Source organism: Mastigoproctus giganteus, chromosome 3 (assembly GCF_048544385.1).
Source record: "Mastigoproctus giganteus isolate SK-2022 chromosome 3, ASM4854438v1, whole genome shotgun sequence".
Classification (NCBI taxonomy): domain Eukaryota; kingdom Metazoa; phylum Arthropoda; class Arachnida; order Uropygi; family Thelyphonidae; genus Mastigoproctus; species Mastigoproctus giganteus.
In genome coordinates, this window is record NC_143577.1 from 244,147,051 (window position 1) to 244,169,775 (window position 22,725).

Consider the following 22,725-nt stretch of genomic DNA (forward strand, 5'->3'; position numbering starts at 1 on the left):
AACCCTCATCAATGCGAGTCCCACAGATATTTAGACCACATACTTTGTGCACTCCGATACCAAACGTAAGCATCCCAAGGGACCAAAGGATTCCAGGCCTATTGTCACGAGTTATGGATTCTTGAAACTGTTTGTTAAGACCATTCAGCCAGCGTTAACAGAGCATTGTTTTAAACACAGGGATCCAAACTATAATTAATGGTTGATCTACCAGTACCAATCTCTGTTTGATACATAAAATTAGAGAGACTCTTCGGGGATCGAAATTTAAAAATGGACGCAATCAATCTGATCTTATTCAAGCTGGTCTGGATAACTTTGCTAGTCTAAGAAGCATGCTTTTGCTGAACACAATTTGACTTTTCAACAGACCAGCAATTGATCTGGACAAACTATTTCAAGCTATATTGGAGAAACTGTTGAAAACTTTCAACGCCTTCAGGAACTTATTCGTCAAAATGGAGGACGTGTTGAACATGTAAAATTAGAATGTTTTTTCCCAAGAACGTGAGCCTGAACGCTTGTAACAATTAATGAATAAATGAATTCCTTAAGAAACGCGGACGAACGCTTTAGCCAAATGGTCAGACGCGTGGGGCATAAGTACACGTGCTTTGAGTGACCGAGTTCATGTCCCCGTAATTACTAAATACGGTGCTGTTTCTTGTATATCTTGTGAACTCTTCTGACCGTGAGATCGTTCTGAAGTATCTGCTCTCTATTTGCATTCGCGTTGTTCTCATCGTTTACTACTTCGGATGGTGTTCCGAATATTCTGAGAGGGTAGTGTAATTAAAAAGATTAATTTAACAATCAACTTCGAATGATGTACTGTAAATATACTGGTTACAAAAAGTTAGTAATCACAAAATGAAAAGTATTTCAGGAATTAGTGGACTGGAACTTGTCAAGCCGATGATTAAAAAATAAATAAATGAAATTTATTTTTATACTCCTAAACGGCAATACAGGACCACAGAAATATGGCACTATCGTATTTAGTGGTCACTTGGTCTTGAACTAGGGTCAGCTCAAATGTGTTTGCCACTCTGTTCTCTACTCTAGCAAGTACACTGCGATATTTGAACCTGCTGAAGTAAAAGTCTACACCATTTTGCAAAAAAGGAACCGGTCAGCTATGTTTCAAAGAAATTTTTATAGAAATGTTTTTGCAATAGCACAGTAATTATAATCATTGCCCTCCTAACACGAGTGGAACAATGTGGGTTCGAATCCTATCAGTGACAGGGAGAACTTTTATGAGCATTTTTCACAACGTGGCTGAGTTAGTTGGTCTCAGGAGAGAGTAGATGTTTTTCCTCCCGGAAACTTGGGTTTTTTGTCCAGCAACAGAAAAATCATATACGGCTCAATATGACCTAAGTCACTAATGTGTCTAAAAATCCTATAACAAACAAACAACAGCCACCTTTGGCTTTAAATGTAAATTATATTCTCGTTGGTAGATTCCCAACCGCTTTTTGATAAGTGGAAGGCTTTATTTTGGTCTACAGCGGTCAATTCAACCATTCATTGTGAGCGTATTGGCCTACCAGAAACTTATCATTTCCTTCATCCCAGAGGCATTCAATGGGATTAGGTCAGATCTCTGGGCAGGTCAATGAAGCTTTTGCATGACCATGTGTTCAAAGTCGTGGACGCGCAAAAGCCATTGTCCATGCCCCTGTGTTCAAAGTCATCACAAGTTGTGCTGTACATGCTGAAACATTATAGGGCCCTCCCTATACTGCTTCCATTGTGTAGGAAGAGAGGAATTATCTTGAATATTAATGTACAGCATGACATTTATTGTAACAAGAATGATGGCTAATGATACAATATGAAACCACCAGCAATAATCGCCGACCGTCACAGAACTTCAGCCAACGTTCCTAGTGGGATGACACACTTTTGTCTCAGGGCAGCCACTAGATTCAAACACAGCCATCAGATTGGACAACTGTGTGCAATGCTTTTCTACTCCATAATACAGCTTTTCGATGTTCCAGTAACCACTTGCAATGATTTGTGCACAAGGAGGTAGATGCTATGAATTTCTCGCTGTGATGTCTGTGTGATGCAGCTCTTCTGCATCACACAGACACCTCATTGAATACTGTCTGATTGACAGTATTCAATGAGGGCTGAATAGGATCTATGTACCGCTTTTCTTATTATCCTCCGATCTCTCTCTCTCTCTCTCTCTCTCTCTCTCTCTCTCTCTCTCTCTCTCTCTCTCTCTCTCTACCTTCTGACGTCTACCCCAATGTTTCCTGAATATAGTATCACCAACAATTTATAGTTGGTGATTACATCAGCCACCGCTGATGTAGTGTGTTGCTGTAATGGCACGAACAGATGGATTGCTGATATGGAATCCTATGATAACTGCCAGGTGGACGTTTCTGAGCTCAATGCCTCGAACTCTATAGTGCATTTCGTTGATCTCCCAGCGTGGAATGAGAATAGGATGCCACGTAAGCAGTTGGTGTGTGTATGTGACATTTCACCCACACCAAAGATCCCTAAGTCGATAATTTACAAAAAAACTGGTGGAGAGTTTTCACACGGGAAATAAAGGTTGTTGTAAAGGTTGAAGATTTTAGCACAGTTATTAGTTTTCCTTGTAAATAAAGGTTATTTGTAGATATGCAGGTGTCCGGATATTAATGGTAAGTCAGTGAAATGTAATGGTAAGGTCTTTCGATGAGCGTTTAGAAGATGCTACAGCAAAGACAACTCTGCACTTATCGAGTTTCCAAAGAGTAATATCATTTAGGTGTTTAACGAATGGAAAAATGTCAGACGCCAGTCATAATAAAGTGGCCAAGAAACGTACGCTAATACTTTTGGTAACGTAGCTTATGTTTCCACTGATTTTGTAAGAACTAAAATGCATATTTCTCTTAAGAAGATGCATGGCTGGATTTAGACACTATGAGACTCTTAGGCTAAGTGGACCCGAAACTTTCTTCAATATCCATTTGACATTGTTACGAGGGGTGGTTAAAAAGTTCTGAGGACAGGGTGAAGGAAATGTGCTAAAATAGGTTATTTTGATAGCTTAATGTCTTCAAAAATAACAGGAAAAATCTTGTATGTCAATGTCGTATTCGGTTTGTAATATTTAATTTTTTTATATTGGTAGGTGGAAGAAGAAGAAGAATGTCCAACCAAATTTTTGACTGTAATACATGGGCACTTTGGGTATGCCCAAACTTTGGGTATGCTCAAAGTTTGTGCAAGATGAGTTCCCAGACACCTTTCCATTCATGAAAAACAGAGGATGAAGTCATCAAAAGAGAATTTAACATTAATTCTATTCTTGCAAATCGAGATAGATTTTCAATCCGTCTGGTAACTGGTGATGATCCTGAATGTAAATTGGATATTGTGCATTGGAGAGCATGCATAAGGGTCATCCAACTTCAAAAAATTTTCGAATTCGACTATCAGGTGGAAAAGTGGCCTCAATTTTCTGACTCACAAAAGTATTGCTTTTAATTGATTACCTTGCAATTAAAACCACAATAACAGGAGAATGATATGGGAGTCATATGCCAAAGTTAAAAGCAGCAATTCGAAGAAGAGAAGAGGAAAGTTGGGTCATCGGTTTTGCCTCTCCAGAACAATGCTCCCGTGCACAAAGCCTGGGTTGCACATAATAAAATTCATGAATGTGAATTTGAACAATTAAACCAACCACAATAAAGTCCAGATCTGGCTCCAAGTGACTATTATTTATACAAAAAACCTTGTCTCGTTTTCATGGAACTTATTTTAAAAATAACGAAGAAGTAAAAGCAGTTGTGAAATCCTGGTTTGGTGCCCAAACGGAAGAAGAATTTATCATATATACTCAGTGATCACTGAATTATGACCACCCCATCCTAAATGGATATGTCACATGTTTGCAATATAAAAAGCCGAACAGCTTCTACGCTAGAGAAGTGGTAATTTGCATCTGGTCGTGCGAGTCAAAGTGATAAAGTAGCAGTTGTGGGACGTAGAAAAGCTATCACGGAGTTTCAAAAGGGTATGATTGTGGGAGCTCGTGCATCAGATGCTTCTATATCAGAAACGCCACTTCTTGTTGGTCGCTCACGATCTACTATGGTTAAGGTTACAAAGAACGGTGTCGAAAGAGTCACACCACCTCCAGCCGACAGAATCGTAAAGGATTCCACAGCCGACGACCCAAGAGACACCCTCTGCTCACCGCTGATCATCGTCGACAGCGAATACTGTGGTGTCGACAACACGCTTGTTGGACACTGGAGGACTGGAAACGAGTGTGCTGGTCGAATGACTCCTGGTGCAACACGCCGACGGACGCCTTTGTATGTGTAGTTCAAGCAACACGAGTCCATGGACCCATCGTGCATGGTGTCCATCGTCCAGGCAGGCAGGGCAGCGGTTGTTGCTTAATATAGGGCATGTTTTGCTGTCAAGAACTGACCCCTCGTGCGTATGGACTAACGTTTCAATGGCGAGGTCTACCGGCAGCTCTTAGGAGACCATGTTGCATCTTTTCCTGGACAGAAACGGGATCTTCCAAGACCATAATAGGCTTTGTCATCGAGCATGCACTGTGTATGAGTGGTTCAAGGAGCACAGTGAAGATATTGCCCATCTTAATTTGCCTCCAATCGCTTTACCTCAATCCATTGAACATCTGGGAAGTTTTGGAACGGGAAGTGAAGCGCATGGACACGCAACTGCCAAATATTCCGACACTGTGGAAAACAGCATGGCCACAGATCCTTACAGACGTCCTCAAACATTTAGTGGACTCAATTCCTAGGAGTATAGCGATTGTTATCAGTGAAGACAGTAGCCTAACACGATATTAGGTAGGTGGTCATAATTCGGTGATCACTGAGCGTATATATTTTGAAGGATTAAACTCTTTTCAGACGAATGTATCGAACTTCGTGATGAATACATTTAAGAGCAAAAGAAAAACAAAATTTGTACCTTTTCTTTTATACCCCGATCTCAGAACTTTTTTGCCCACCCCTTCTAGGTTCAAATTAATCGCTTTAAAACGATTAATTTGAACCGATTCTAAAAGTGTTATTTTTGTTCGTAGAGTTTCGAAGTGACCTTGGTGCGATCAGTGAGAAAGGAGGGATACGATGGCAAAGATGAAAGTCCTCTGCAATGGTCCTTCTCGGGAGCATTACTGTATTCCATTATTGTAATCACCACAATAGGTAAGTGTGACGTAATGACCATTAAAAGCTGTAACCATGGCAACATCTGTCATTGTAAAGGTAAAACTTTCTTCCTTAATAGTTGACTGTTCTTTTTTCGGGTTTCTTTTTAGCTTTTATTAGTGGCTGCTAGTAATGAGTTAATGGTATGTCCCGGAAATGCCTTGATGAGGTAATGGAACTTGATAAAAGTTCAACTTCCGATTTTCTACACCAATATCCGGTGATGACATCCCTAAAATCAGCCTGCAGAAGGTTAGAAAGAAACGTCTGGACATACATTGTAGCGAATCATTTACGTTTTCATTTTATTTTTAATATTTCAGAAAGTAAACATCGACGCTCTCTTTAATATTTGAGGACTTCTTCCATAACTTATTATGAATTGTATCGCACGGAATTTTTAGGGATTTGTGAAAAATATTTTGTTCTACAGAATATCACCTTACCTTTAGTTTAGAACCTGTGGTTGGCTTTGCATTAGCAACATCTCTCTTGTGTGGGAATGGACTAGTCTGTTACGCTGGTGAAGGCTCAAAGTCGAGAACGGCTGATATAAGATTGCAGTTCTAGTTCTAGTTATCTTGTCCCTTAACACAGCAGCAACTCTGCACAATGGCTCACTTAACCACCCAATACAACGTACAACGTAGGAACAGCAAGACTAATCAATATCTACATGGAATTTTTTAGTGTTTCATGTCTTGCGGCTTGCGTCGGATACAGATAGTGTGGATTAGTGTGTTTGCGTAGTGTTAGTGTAGGTTGTGTTGATCTGTTATTTAACTGGTCACTTAGCCAGCCAGGGGGAAATTTTAGGTTTCGGGGGGAGAATTGGGAACACAGATTGACAGACTCAAAGTGTTGGAATATTGATCTTTCTACAAACTACAATTCTACAGATTGTACATAATCTAGAGGACATCACACTTTATTGGATGTCACATATTAAATTAAAAATAAAGATAAATATTTCACTTTTTTTATCTTTTTGGAATGCATCTTTTGAGTCAGACAATCTTGGAAAGGGGGAATGACATCAATCTGGGAAAGGGGGGAATGATATTCTGACGTATGGTGAAAAGGATGCATGGGGCAAAAAAGATTGAAAACCACTGCTCTAAACTTCACACAAGGGTGTACTGAATTTGCGCAGCATACGTACTCCGACTTTTCCAATCGACACACATCCCTTATAACATTCACAGGCTCCTTCATATAAATGTGCCCCGAATGCCCCACAGTCAGCGTCAGATTTTTTATCTCCTCCAGGTGACGAGCCAGCCGCAGGGCTCACCAGGGCACCCAGAGTCGTCCAGCACCAAGGAGGAGAGTCCTAGCAGATTAGTATTAAGGTCAGTTATAGTTTTCAGTGGTATGTTATAGTCATTCGTTGGGCGTGGCAGTGAGACTTGCACAGCGAATGACTGGAGAGAAAGTCTAGGTTAAGTCTGACTTAGTCAGTTAAACGGGTATTTTGCAATTCTTGGCGTTGAAGATTTCGGATGTCTTTGAAATCCGAAGAAATCTTCAACATTCGCACTGATTGTGCGAATTGGGTGAGGGCTTTATAGTAAGCCTCCTCCATAATAAACTGATGCTCCTGATTCCTTGACAAGGGATCTTATAGTACATGAATATATATCTAGCACTTGTCTACATAGATTATGTGCCTGACATTAGTTCGTTTAGACTATGGCAGTGGAAGACCTTTCACGGGTACCCACGTTTACTGAGAGACACAAGAAAATGCACCTTGTATGGGCACATTAGCATCAACACTGGACCACCAACATGTGCAGATCTGTTGCCTGGCCTGATGAATCCCGTTTCCAACTTTATCAAGCTGATGATCATATCCTTATTTGGAGAAAGCAACATTAGGCAATGGTACCTGGATGCACTGTTTGGTGCTCTGCAGGCTACAGGTGGTGTTAATTATGGTTGGAGACTATTTTCGTGGGATGTTCTGGGTTCTCTAATCACTGTTAATCAACGGTTCAATGGGAACGCCTATCTTTTTATCATCTCCGATCAAGTACACCCCATCATGATGACGGTTTATCCAGACAACTCCGGGCCCTATCACCAAGACAACGCTCCATGCCACAAGGCCCAGTAGGTTGCTAGCTGGTTTCAGGAACATGACAATGAATTCTCCGTCCTCCATAGCCGCCCAACTCACTCGAACTCAACCCAAATGAGGATGTTTGGGACCTACAGAAAATTTTGTCCTACGATCACCAACTGACAATGTGCAGTACTACTGGACGCATTGTGCAATACTACCACAGAACACCCTGTAACACCTTATGGAGTCCATGTCATGATCTTTTCGGGCTGTATTACGAGCAAAGGTGGTCCCACGAAGTATTAGTAGGTGTTTCTGATATAAAGCCAATTCAGTGTACAATACTTAGAATTTTTCCAGGTTAGATATGGCAATGTCTATTGATTCGTGTTGTAGATACTTCCAGTTTATTTCTGTGAGACCTGCAAGGATGATTTCTGGGTTTAACCACTATATTGTTTTGGTCATAACTTCGTTCCTGAATGCTTCGTCAGCGTTTGAGTTGTTAATAACGATGAACTCAAACGTAGTGGGAGAGTGATTAGAAAGGAAGCTGTGGTATTCAATGGTCCGACTAAGGTGAGGGAGATTGTAGAATAATAGATCCAGCATCTGGTTTCCCCTGGTAGGAGGCTGAAATAAGCTAAATATCCCAATGACTGTTACGAGATCTTCAGTGGCCTCGTTATGTCTAATGAATTAGCATAAGAAGTAATATTTTGTACACAAAAATAAAAATAAAATTAAATGCATGTACGTTTCAAGAATTTAATTTAAAATCTCATCTTCAGAACAATTCCCATTTGCATTTCGCCATTCTGCTACCCCATGCATATACTTTCTGTTTTCCATCTCATCGCTTGTAAATAGCTGTGTACACCTTCACAACAGTTCTAGGATAACCCAAGGAGTTACCAACCCTCGTGCTACTAACAACGGTCTTTTCGAGCTCAGACATGGAATCCAATCTGCCAGTAGATTAGTTCACGAATACAATTAGTAATGTGAAGTGCTTGATAAGTAAAGGGACGAGTCCCTCATTAATTTTGGTAGGACAGTGTATGTTACAAAATGGCCTAAAATACAATATCCTGAAGCAGTTTCTTATTGGCATAATTTTTCTTTTTATAATCGGCGCCAAATAGCGAGTTACTTTTGAAACCTCCTGTTGTCTAAACAGCTGCGCCATATGGATTTGAATGGAGGTAAAATGAAATATTGATTTATTCATAAACAGAACAAAATCTTCAGTTGTGGCAGTTTTATTCATTTGTTTGAGTATTTTTTTATTGGAAGTAAGAATCGCCACGCTAATTTCTTCATTAGCCATTAGAAAAATGTATTTTTACCTTCAGTTTGTTATGATTGCAAGTTTCAATCGAATAGCTGATCTCGACATGTGGCAGACAATGCCTCCTCACATTGGTTGCTCTCCTTAATCTCATAAATCTCTTTATCTGATAAAGGAAATTGTTAGACAACCATTGTGGTTTATTTTATGGATTTAAGACTGAGGTCTTTATACACATTGAATTGAATGTAATGAGATTCCCATTTCAATGTACATATTCTGAAAAAATATTTGTGCGTGTGTGTGAAAGAGAGAAGAATAAAAAAGGAACAAAATGAAAGGAAGAAGAGCCACAAAGATTTAATTTCGTATTCTACATTAACTTGGTGTTGCCCAAGCCATGGCTGACGTTATTCAAGGTTTCTATTTAACCGTTCCAATGTAAACTACCAATACGGCAAGGGAGTCTATTTTCGTTCTTAATAGATTGCTTACCTTCCCTTTTATCTTCTACCACATGACAGATGGGGTGTTTTAAAAGGCAAAGGTGCACAGGAGGCGATGGGCAAATAAAAACAAATGTTCGCAACGTTTGGGAGTTTATTTTTAACTCTAACTCCCACTACTAACGGCTAGTCGACTGTTGCATCACACGAGGGGGAAAAAGGAGAGAATTAACCTTTACTATCTCTTAAACTTCATTTCTCTGAAGTTCATACCACCGTAAAAAATGCGATTACAGTAAAAGCAAGATTGGAAAATAAACTGAACTTCAGTCGAATGAGCCACTGTACGTTACTGTGGAGTTCTGCCAAGGATAACATAGAGGAAATCTTCTTCTTGTCGAGATTATAAATCTGAGGCTTTATTCTCTTCTCTCACTTATGATAAACTAGCAAAACATATTTTCCAATAATTAACATGATTGTAAATCTTTGAACAATTTTAATTTGCTTTCTTATGGATCTTGTGTCAATGCAAATATGGAAGGCAGCATTCGAACCCGTGACCTTTATTTTGTAGGCACGTACCAATCCGACAGTACCATCTTATGTCAAACGCATATGAATATACACCGTTATAATTAATCACTATTAATTATGGAATTGAGATACGTAATCTTCAAATAATTACCATTGTTAAGGGAATATTTTATCTAATAATAATAAATTCCTGTTTATACTCCGGCATGACGAACAGATCAGAGGAGTTTACAATAAATTATCAATACAAACATTAATCGTATTTAGCAGTCAAGGACACTCGAATCCCGGTCCATTCAAAGAGCGTCTGCCACTGCACCTTCGCTCCTCACCACTCGGCTACGTCAGGCCAAGAGAGCTAATCTAAGACACAAGCAGGAGCGCAATTATTCCATCCTCATGGACGGAATAATTGGTAGAATCGCCGTCCTCCCCACATCGGGTGGAAAAGAGTTCGAGTCCCGTCGATGACGTGAGGAATTTTTATGGGCCTTTTTCACAACGTTGCTGAGTTATTCGGTCTCAGGCGAGAGTAGCATGGTGTTTCTCCCGGAAACTCGTGTTTTTCGTCCAGCAAACAGAAAATCGAACACAGAACACACGCAATATGGTCTTAGTCACTGATGCTCCTTCCTTAAACCCTACAACAACAAGACGGAGGAAATAGGAACACCGTTCTATTATGTCACTCGACTGATCACTTGAAGTTCAATTGAAACTTAAAGTTTATGACTTCATATAAATAATCAATAGATAAAGTTAATCCTTGATATTCAACACGAATAAATGTTTTGATTTAATTATATATCTTTCCCTTTTTCAGAAGCAAAAATCCACCTGAAAACTTATTGGAACAAAATCTGCGTTTGCCTTTCGATAGTTTTCAGTGATTATAAAATAGACCTTATATTTTCCTATACTGCCTTTCAACTAATATCTTAATGAGTGAAGGTTTTTTAGGAGTGGATTATTAGAAATATTGATTTAAAGCTGTTTAGTTTTCGGAGTAAGAGTACCTCAAATGTGTTTACCAAGTCCATAATGTGTGATCGCTAGTTTATTATTAGACGCCAATTACACATAGTTTACTTTGCTTAGTTTTTCTCTCCCTTTCTTCCTTCTCGTCTGTCTTTGCTAATGTATATCCATATTCTTTTTTCGTTTCCTTTATTTCTTATCATTTTTATATTTTTTATTTTTATTTATCGTTTTCTTTTTTGATATATTCAAATTATAAAAAATATTTAAATATAATATAAATATACATAAAAACATATCAAATACATTTTTATATATTTAATATCTTTTATAAATATATTATATATATATTAATATATAAATTTATATATATTTTAATATACAGTATATATTATACTATATTATTTATTTAATATATTTTATTTATTTCGAGAATACATATATTTATATAATTCCAGGGAGCGCTGCTGTAGAGATATTAGTCTTAAATAGTCTTCTGTTTTTTTTTTCAGTTGCTCATAAATAAGAAACTAAGATTAAATGTTTTAGCAAATAACCATGACGATTGCAATATTTTAAATTATATAGAAAAATATTCCTCATTTTTGATTAGAATAATTTTTATTATATTTAATTTTAATTTATTTTTTACTGTATTAGTGCTTTTGAAACGTAATTTCTCTTATATTATAATTGTTATGATTTCGTGTTTATACGTACTTTAATGTGCGTATTGTTATATAGATGGCGCTACTAGATCCTCGTCGTTCACTAACCTACTTTTTCATAATTGGAAAAATATAAAAAATTAAAAGGTGAAATAACTTTTGAAATAGTTCGTTACCTAGCACAATCATTTTCAAGGATGTAAAGGGTGCAGAAAATAAATAAATAAAAACAATGACGAGATTTAGATGGAAATTAAAAAGAAAAGAATACAAGCAGTTATTAACACGAAATTTGAATGCTTTCAAAATGTTTATGTTAGAAAATCATCAAGTGAACATTTAGAACAAAAAATTGCTTTTGTTTGGATTTTGGAGAATTGAAGTAAATGATTTCACTATTTCATACACTAGGTGAAGAAGTATTTTATCTTTGCTCGCAAAGGAAGGCAGATAATACGCATTGAATAGAAATGTTCATATGCTATGGAAAAGTAAACACTTCCACTGCTTATCTCGAATATTGTTATTTTTTAACGTTTTCCACGTGTTATTTATTTTTTCCCCCAGCGTACCTGTTGACAACAGAGCAAAAGTCTAATAAAAAATTTAAAAAAGGCTGCTGAGTGAATGTATTACCCGAAAGAAGTGGGTGTCAGTTCCATTATGTGACTGCGAGAAGGAAGGAGTTATGCTTGAGTTCCTCTCCTGAAAGGAATATGAAGTGTTTTTCAGTTGATTCGTCCTTGCCGTGTTCAAGGTTACACTGTTTGTGGTGAATTACGATATAACGTCTGAATTGCAGTTTTCCATTTTGGTTTAGTTCCTCGTCCTGGTAGTTACATCAGCCGCTTGACCCAGTTACCCAGTTCAGCTGTCCAACGTGACTTACACCTTCTTTTAGTAGTATTTGAACTACCGTAGGGATTATTTGGATTTCTTTATCTAAGTGACAATGAGATACGTGACTGAAATTACAAAACCTACATATAGTAGGTTTTGTGATTTCAGGAAACAGAAAACCGTGAAGGAAGCGATCCGATTTTGACCAAAGTTGTTGAGAGGGATTATAGGAATAAATGATTAAATTTTCAAATGATAACCATGAGTTTTATTTGTGTTATCAATAAAAAAATAGTTATACTGTTCAAATTTAATATTAGGGATGACCCTGCATGCTTGAACACAAGCACTCGCTCTGCCCTGCATTCAATCGAAGAAGTGTTGGATATCATCATGCAGTATGTCATTCTGAGCTTGTTTCACTTGTGCTTTCGACTAAGGGATCGAAATTGCAGCTATATAATTTGAGGTCAGTTGCCTTGAAATCATGTCCTAGCCATTTTCGACAGATCTGGTGCTCTTGCAGGCCAGGGAAGGACATTCATGTTTGAAGAGCCAATCTGGGTAAGTTAATGGGGATTTTCCCGTTGGAATATCGCATTAGTCATATGCACCAATAAAACGGGATGTCCACTGGGTTTATAACATTTCCAACGTAATAATGGGCTATCACACTGCCCTTTATAAACACGATAGCTGTTTTCGTGTCATAATCGCTGGCTCCTAAACCACTGCATCGGAAGTTTGCTATGTGTGTGTGTGTGTGTGTCTCTCTCTCTGTCTCCCTTATGCAGATTGTTTCCCCTCCCGAGCATCTTCTGATCCTGGTTTATCTTAACATTACCTGATTCTGGCAATGTGAGACTAGCCTGCCTTTTAACTGTCTGTTTAGCGTATTGCTTATTATACACAGTATAATATGAACAGCATTCGATATACAGGGAGATGGACAAAATAATGGAAACACCTGATATGAAAGTAATAGTTTTGTTGTTTTTTTTGTAATGCATGAATGACATATTTTTGAACATGAAGTGATATTTTTTTTTAGTTTCTTGCAAGAAAATCTGTGTTAAGGAAAGACGATAGAAGCCGAATTTTATTTAGAGGTTATATAAAAAAGTAATTCTCTAGATCTGAATCCAATTTCGAATGTGTGGTATATGTTAGAAAGGGCAGTTGGATAAATAGCAGCTGGCAAATATCAAATAAATCTATTGTACAAATCAACAAGCCAGCAATGTGACATCTGATAATGACATCTATCTTGAAACGTCAGTTCAACTCGGCCACTGTATCGATAGTGATGTCTGCATTCACCAAATATGGAAAAACAGTCTGATAGGACGAATTATGGCAGAAAATCGAAGCCTACTGAAAGACACTGCTGTCACTGAAAATGTTTATAGCCCGAAAACATAAAACTACTGCCTCAAAAATAACTTCAGAATAATGTAAGTCTCAGCAATCCAGTTTCTCAGTAAAATAGTTTGGGAAGAACTTCATAACACTGCAATTTATGGCAGAGCCGCTATTGCCAAGCCGTCTTTTATTGATAGCAATACTAGAAAGAGGATGCAGTGGTGTATAAAGCATAAAAACAGGACACTTGAAGATTGGAAGCATGTCCTATTTTCAGCTGAATCATCAATCACACTTTTTCCAACATTAGGGATAGTTTACGTTTGGCGAATGCTGGAGGAAGCTTATCATTCTGACTGTCTTGCGCCAACTGTCAAACATGGAGGAGGATCAACAATGGTTTGGACAACAACACCTTGGTATTCTTTAGGTCCTATGACCACCCTGAATGAGCGAATTACTGCCACTGATTACTTTGATATTCTGAGTGACCAGGTTCATCCCATGATGCAAATATTGTTTCCCAAAAAATGCCATTTTTCGAAATGATAATGCTTCAATGCACATAGCCAGATGTGTACAATATTAGTTTGAGGAGAATAAAACTGTCCTACACAGTCTCCAGACAATATAAGTTGAGCCACTGTAGGCATATTTGAAGAAGAAATGTGAGAAGCAGGTTTTTCCTCCATCACTCAAGGAGCTTGAAATGTTCCTCCGTGAAGAATGGCCCAATATTTCTTTTACTTCAGTTCAAGGTTTATTTGAAACTATTCCACTCAGAATACAAGCTTTTGTTTTAAAAGAAGGATGGCTCAACATATTAAAGCATACCTGTAGCTCTTATCACAGGTGTTCCTATTATTTTGTCCACCCCTTGTTTATCATTTGAACAAAATAATTGGCTACATTCATTTCATGTAAGGAACAAGTAGATTTTTTTCCAAATTTTAGTTATGCAAATATTGTAGGTTTCACTGGAACTGCACAGAGGTAACTCAAATAAACATGGAATGAGTTTAGTGAATTCGAAGTGGATAGGTGGTGAGAAGGGGTAAGCCAGAACGTAGTAAGCGATTTATTTCTGAACTTCTCAGCATTCCTGAAACGTCCAATTGGAACATCGTATGCAAGTTTAAGGCAACGGGTCTTATTAATGTTTGAACTTGACCAGCGAGACGTGTTTTGACAATAAATCTCACAAAAAAAGTAGGATGTGTTGTCTCTTGAAAAACATTGCCCAAATTTGCCGAGAACTTAATCCATTTAAGAAATTATAGGCGCAGTCATAAGTGCATACACTGTACGCAGAGCATTGCATGAAACGAACTTCGCAGATAAACTGCCACTTATAAACTTTTCATCAGTAATTTAAAACAATAGTAATGAGTGTTATGATTGCAGGAAACTGACCTCAAAAGAGGTAGAAAAGGATTCTCTGGAGCGACGAATCTCGATATATATATAAAGTGCTTCCATTGGCTTGAAGACCTTAGTTGTAATGCCAACCGGATAGCGTTTCAAAAATAATTGACTTCTCCCAACTTGGAATCTTGGTTGGAAAGTCTAGTAGAATTTTTTTTTGGTATATTGCTATGAATGGATAAATTGTTTCTTCATGAAGATGCATAAACCATCTTTGTCAAGAAGGATTTTATTTATTCGACATATTTGATTCGCTCAATGGAGTTTATTTTCCATAGATAAATAGGGAAAGGTGAAAGGTGTTCCACAAGATACACCTTTAACCATATTGGCAACAGAGTCCTTGGATAGCAGTGATGCGATAAAAGTCTATTATGTAAATGCGTCACTCTCACGATAGCACACTGAGTGTTAGCCTCTAATATTTTTATTTCTTTGGAGTGTAAGGAACAGCATGCCTCCAACTTGTACGATCACACTACTTTTTTAATCTACACTAATTATCAACAGTATTAGCACGATTCTTTTCTATCCACAAGTGCACTCAGTATTCCGTACGTTAACCACTTTCGAAAGAAAAAGATATGTAGTCGTACAAGGAAGTTTAATAGCCCAAGAAAGTAGTGGCACGTGCAAGTATTGACCACAGTGGAGGCAAGGAAGGGTTTAGAGGAAGTTTAATTAAACGGACACGATACACTGAACCCGGTATCATAATCCAATTTTAAACACCTGTTGTGATATGTTGGGAGTACGTGCCAAGGCTACCAGCGCCACCTCTTGTATAGTTCTGGAATACCTCGTGATTTTGGAACTGGCTAGTATACAAATAGTGACCTCCCCAATGTCCAAGGAACTCTTTGCGGTTGGTGTATCAGCAGTGATCGCAATTTTTCAACACCGGTGGAAAAACACCTGGATTCTAATTCTCTTATGAGAGAAGAAATTTTAATGAGACTTTTCACCGTAGCTGAGTTAGTCGGTTTGGAGCAAGGATTGCATGCATTTTTCCATCGAAGAAAATTTTCAGGAATTCATAGAATGAATAACCGAAAAAACAAACACCCACAATGCACATTAAAAAATAATACGCTATTATATCACGCAATCAATGCATAATTATGGAACGCGATAAATTCTCTGTTAGTTAAGTAAAATTAATTAGCTGAAATAGTTTTAAAGACGATTAGGATATATTTGATTCTGTGGGGGTTGGGGGGATATTTGATTTAAAGGTAGCTTCTTGTAGGATTTTAGGCGCATCACTGACTTAGGCCATATTGCGCCTTGTGTGTTATATGTAAAAACTGTAGAAATAAAATATTCAAAGCTGATCAAGACAAAAACAGGCATCCTGGCATGCAAATTCAGATTATCCAATAGAAATCGATCTATGACCTTACAGAAACGTATGTTATGCAAATTATTCATGCCTTTAAAAACGCTGGTTCCGACCACATCATTTCATTTCCGTTTTTTTTTTTTTTTTTTGACTTACTCAGTGGAGTTTCCACATCTCCAGTACTCAGGATGGCAAGTCACCTACGTTTGGATGATTCTTTGAGATGGCGTTGAAGGACTTGAACCTGATGAGTTGGAGGACTTGAAGTTGGGCAGTCGTGGACAGAGGTAGAACGTTGGCTTAATGTGTTACGCTGTGTCGTCTCGGCACTATAGAAGCAGATTGTCTGCGCGGTAGCGCAGTGGTATCGTCACCGTTCTCCCCACACCAGGTGGAAAAGGCCCGGGTTCGAATCGCGTCAATGACGCGAGGAACTTTAGTGAGCGTTTTTCACTCCGTGGCTAAGTTAGTCGGTCTCAGGCGTAGATAGCAAGGTTTTCCTCCCAGAAACTGGGGTTTTTTCGTTCAGCAAACAGGCAGATCAGCCAGAGAACACACGCAATTTACAGACATATGTATGGGTAGATGTAATCATTTACGGGGGACCCTAATATCATCACCGTATGGAAGCAGATTCAGGAACAGTCCCGAACCATTACAAGACGATCTCACCAAAGTTGCCCGAAGGCTACGTCAACCAGTTATCTGGCTCTAACAGCAAGACGGAACTCTATGTTGTCCTGTCATCAACTGTCTCGTGAGTTTGCTGTGGCCACAGGTGAAAATATTTCCAACCAGGCTGTGTTAAGAAGGCTCAATTCAGTGGACTCTACGCAAGGAATCTAGTGGTTTGTATCCCATTAATCCCAAACCACTGCAGAGCGCGTCGAAACTGGTGCTATGAACATGCGTCTTGGAGCACTGACAATTGGGGTACAGTTCTGTTCTCTGATGAGTCCCGTTTTAGCCTACAAACAGATTTTAGACGTTATCTCTTCTGGAGACAACGCGTAACCCGGTACATTCCTTCCAACATCAGAAAAAGGCACACTTACGGTGGAGGCGGTGTTCTCGTGTGGGGAGGAACAATGATCAACGGCCGCACACCTATTCATGTTTTTGACAGGGGTACCAAGAACAGATTCTCGAACCCTATGTGTGACATTTTAGGAGTCTGGTTGGTCCAAAATTAACTTATCCAATATCCACCATCAATTAATATCAGTCTGCTATGGAAGGCGAAGAAAACTTAGTTAACTTCAATACTTTTAAAGCTGTGTCCTCTCTTATTGCTTCCAAAAAAGAGTGTATCGTCATCGATGACAATCAGATTTCTAGACAAGGTATTCATATGAGATGTTATCCTAGCTTCTAATTTCTCTTGGTCTAAGCATATTACAAATATCGCTTCCTATGGAAAAAAAAATTTTTTGGTCTCATTGTTCCTTCTCTTCTGAACAACTGCTCTCTCTGTACAAATCTCAAATCAGTACTAAAACGGAATATTGTTGCCAGTTGTCAGTGGTGACCACAAAACTTTTCTCAAACTTCTAGACTCTGTTCAAAAGAGGGATAACCTCTTTTGAACAGAGCCAGGTTAATTAATGATTCACCTCGTACAAAGTCTTCTTCCAAACCAGTCCCAACACGTGCTGCAAACAGTCAGCACCCGTTCGCTGATTTACTCCAATCTCACAGAACCAAATTTTTTTATATTCTTCAATTTTGTTTCCTTCACACGTATTTCCCCAAATTTACAACCTACAGAAATTCAAATTCACTTTCTTTCTTTGCATATCTTCCGAAATTTCAACCCATGTACACTCTCGACTAGCCCTCATGGGTAGCACAGTTAGCAGACCCACCACCCTCCCTACACCAGGTGGAAAAGACCTGAGTCCATAAGGTTCAAGACCTTATAGAATCAGGTTTTTCGTCCAGCAAACAGAAAATCGACCTCAGAACACACTCAATTTACTAACAATATACTCAGAGCAATATGGCCTTAGTCGCTGATGCTCCTACAACCCTGTAACATAATTCCTGCCTAAAAGTTTGAAATCATGGCACGACAAAGATTTTCTAACATTTTTGAAATAATAGTGTCCTTGAGTAATATTGTTCCAAGCGATCTGCAAGGTTTCCCTTAAATTTTGTGAAAATGGGCAGACTTCATTGACTTGACGATCTAGAATCCCATAAAAGCTCTATTGGGTTTAAGTTAGACGATTAGGGCGGACACACCATAATTTGCAATACGCCTCCTGTTGTTTAGTTGCTAGAAAGTCATTGCACAGCTGAGCTGTGCTTTGGGTCTTTGTCTTCTTGTAATATAAAATTTATTCCTTAAAGTCAAAGTCCAGAGGATATTGAATTATGTTTAAAAATGTTTTTATATCCTACTTTTCTTAAAATTCCTTCAATTCTGATGATGCCACCCACTCCAGAAAAAATAGAAGTAACTCCAGATCATGATGGAAAGAACACTGTGCCTGACTGTAGTCGCTAAATAATGTGGCACCATTTTTCCTTCAGTCTCACATAAACTCTACGCTTTGATATAAAATTTCCAATTTTGATTCATTCGTCCAGACTAGATTTTTCCACGGTTCAGTTTTCCAATTTTGATGGTTTCTCAATGTTGATGGAAAATCGAAAGAAACGGTTGGCACAAGCCAAACGTTTCTTTCGATTTTCCTGTTTTGATAAAGGTTTTCGGACCGCTACACGACCATGAAATCCTGCTTGTTTAAGATGAAGTGGGTGTAGACACGGGAGTTTCTCTGTTATTATTGAACTCATCACGGATTTCAGCTTCAGTAAGTTGCCAGTTGTGTATAGAAATCCGTGTTATGATCTTATCTTGTTCTTCCGTTGTTATATGCGATCAACCTGATCGTGGTTTGTCCATTAAACTGCCAGTCTCCTTAGTCGTCGAATGCTAGTTTGTACTCCTTTAAATGAAAACCTCTAGTTTTTTGCCAATCCTTTTCATGGAATAACTTTTTTTTATATACAGAGTTATAATGACGCTTCTTTTTTCAATACTCAGTTCCTTTCTTGCCATGTTTATCACGAAACACACAAAACGTACAATAAGCACTCTTTATGAAAGACGGGTGTTTCATTTTATAAGTTACAGCTTTTACTCCCCAATGCAAAACACTCCGAAATCATCTCCCACTTTGTAGAATATTCTAGAATCATCTATAACGTTCTACCACATTCGAGAATCTTCTACAACGTTCCACCACTTTCTGGAGTCTTTCTTATCCAGAAATTTCTTAAATATTTTTAAAAATATTATTTAAGTTTTTGATTTCGCCGGGTGCTGGAGTGGCGGGGGTGGCGGAGGGAGGAAGTGGTGTGGGTTTGTGGGGGGGAGAAAGAGTGTGGGGGTCCTGTAGGTTATGATGAATTAAGAGAATTATAGGCTGAATTGCAAGGCTAATTAGAGGTGAGGGAACTGCAAAGTGAATTGATTGGTGCCAAATGATTGAACAAATAAAATAAAAGGTGGAATTGCTGTCATCAGGTGTGGGTGGGCAGGTTTGGTTATGGGTCGGGTGTAGGGATGACGGGGGTCTGATGCAGGGATGACGGGGTTCTGATGCAGGCTGAAGTAAATATTGATATATTTACTTCCTGACCATGTATCAATGCTGAAGTAAATATTGGTATATTTACTTCAGCATTGAAGCAGTACCAATATTTACTTCAGCAGGCTGAAGTAAATATTGGTATATTTACTTCAGCCTGCGTCAGATTTTTGCTGTCCCTGTGTTCGACTTCTGAATTTGCCCATCCATGTCTGATTTGTTTAATCATTTGGTATTGGTCATTTTTCTTTTCGGTACCCTCACCTCTAATTATCAGGGCTGGATATCATCACTCTTCTTTCTTGGTGATTCCCTTCTACTCTCTCTCTCTCTCTCTCTCTCTCTCTGTCTCTCTCTCAGGGTAACTTGGAAATTTATTTTAGCTGTTGCAGCATAAGCCTTAGGCTTCCTTGCACCATGTGGCTAGTAATAATAAGAATAAGAATAAGAATTTTTGGACATAAAAGAAAATATTTTAATAAAAATTAGAAAACAAGTTAGTCCTATTTCAATAAAAAGTTGAAAATTAGTTAAAATGAAACGTGATTACAAACGTTTAGGCTCTAATACCTTTCGTCTTTGAAGTCAACATAAAAATAGTTATCAATTTTGGCTATTAATCTTTGAAAATCTTCACCCAAAAAACTGCTTAAAATTTCCCCAGAATTACAGGAGATTTTTATGATCAAAGTACAGACATATACAAAATATTTCTCCCCCCATCCCTGCCCACGTGAATCGCAAATCCGGTGTCTTTAGAAACAGTTTCTTTTGAACATTAATATACCTTTTAGAAAGAGAACTTCAAGAAAGCGAATCTAGTTCAATCACCTCCCCAAACAGCCTTAGGTCTAGTAAACGGAAGCACTTGCTCACGGTCCATTTCAGAGGAATTTGTCGAAACTCTTCATAGTCATGCTTGCGATAATTTGCCACTTTCTGTACGTAATTTTGTTTCTTGATGGCTGGTACATATAAATGGCAAATAACATTTATTCGTCTAGTTCGCATATCTTCTCAAGAACGATAAAAAATATATTTAGTGCAAATTTTTATGCTAACTACGCCCAGGGAACAATGACATTTTTCTGGTCTGAAACGATTTAATTTTGTTTACTATAACTCTTTCGATTGAGGAAAGTCCATAATGGTCCTTGTAATGGTCCATAAACCTTGAAATATTATTGTAGGCTAATAAACCCCAAGTTCCAAAATCCTACTCAGAAATAAAACATCTGCAACCCCTATTTAAACGAAGTAATTAACAAAATTACTTAATTAAATAAAAAATGTGGTTTTTGAGGTCACGTTCTTCAATTATAATTTATTTCTTCACTTAAAATAAACTGGATTTTTAGGTCGAATCGAGGATTATATAATATAGAACTAATGTTTATTTTGGCCATATCTTAGGTGGCGCTGTGTGTAACAAATCTCTTGTCATGTCTAACCACATAAGAATTAACCGGAGAAAATTTAAAACAAACAAAACTTCCGCGTGTTAGAATGAAAACGAATTTTAATTAAAGAATAATAAGTGAAAAAATGGGTCATGGCACCAAAGAATGTGAATTATTTTATGCAACTTAGCAGTAGGAGGTTATGACAACTGGAATTATAAAAATTTATGCCTCATACGTTGTTGTGAAAAACAGATTTTTTGTTAATTTTGAGATTGTGTTTTATTCTCTCTCTCTCTTTTTTAGCTTCCATTTTGAAAAATGGAAGCTAAAAGGATGGATATCGATGGAGTAAAAATAGAACATGCAGAGCACTTTAGGTGTCTGGGGCAGTTGGAATGTCTTGTGTCTGGACACAGGACATTTCATGTCAAACTGGGATTCAATCCAGAATTGCAATGGCAAAACAATCTTTCAAGAATAAATTTTCGTTGATTACACAGAAGAAGATGTCGCAGGAAATTAGGAAGAAGATAATAATGACATATATCTGGTCAGTGGCACTATATGTAGCAGAGACATGGAGTTTAACAAAAAGAGACTTGAGGCCTTCGAGATGTAATACTGGCGCTGGATGAAAATTAAATGGATTGAAAGAGTGGGCAATGTGGCTAGTATTAAGATTTGTCCAAGAAGAAAGGAAAATTTTAGGTAGAATAAAATCAACAAGACTCTAATGGATGGGCCACGTGATTCCACATGGTGGGTTGCTTCTGGATGCAATGGAGGGGACTTTGAAGGGAAAATGCCCTAGGGGTTGACCAAAAAAGACCTTAATCGGGACGTTGCTGGATGAAGCAGGACTTCGAAATTTTGAGGAACTAAAACAAACAGCACAGGAGAGACAAATATGGCGACAGAGGAACTGACCAAGACTCAATTACTGATGATGATGATTTTGAAAAATGAAAAGAGGACTTATGAGACTGCCATGTTTGTGTAGTTCTCTGTTTTCTCCCAATACTTTCTACATTTCTCGTGCAGCTTGCGATGAAGCGCGACAAAATTTGTTATGGTGGTGTACCATAGAATAACGATAACATGAGGGGACAGCGAGAAAATTCAGACAAGTATAAGGGACATTTATAGGGGTTGTATAAGAATTACCAAAAAAGTCACATTACTTCCAATGGCTAAAGAGGACTGACAGCGGTGATCCATATAAGGTTATCTATTACATTCTGTGGCAACAAATCCCATTCTTCCACCAGCGCAGACCTTAGCCCAAGGGCGTTCCACACATGTTCGATCGGATTTAAGTCTGCTGATCGTGCTGGCCACGGAAGTCGCTGGATATCTTCAATTTCAAGATATTCCTCCTCCACTTGAGCTTTATGTACACTGGCGTTTTTGTGCATGAAAAGAAAATAGCGTAAGGTTTAACTGAAAACTAGATAGCGAGTATAGTAGTGTCAATTAATCAGTAAAATTTATTAATCTTATTAAATTTCATTGTCAATTGAATTGTACTTTTTTAACTAAATAAATAT

The 22,725-nt window shown here is 38.0% G+C and overlaps 1 protein-coding gene across 1 annotated transcript in view; it reads left to right on the forward strand.

Moving 5' to 3' along the window:
• LOC150088989 (potassium channel subfamily K member 18-like) overlaps positions 1-22,725 on the forward strand; it is a 69,773-nt gene that overhangs the window by 4,580 nt on the left and 42,468 nt on the right. The window contains exon 2 of the mRNA XM_090370988.1: positions 5,093-5,216. Within this exon, the coding sequence (XP_090227114.1) occupies positions 5,093-5,216 (124 nt within the window). The remainder of the gene's footprint in view (positions 1-5,092; positions 5,217-22,725) is intronic.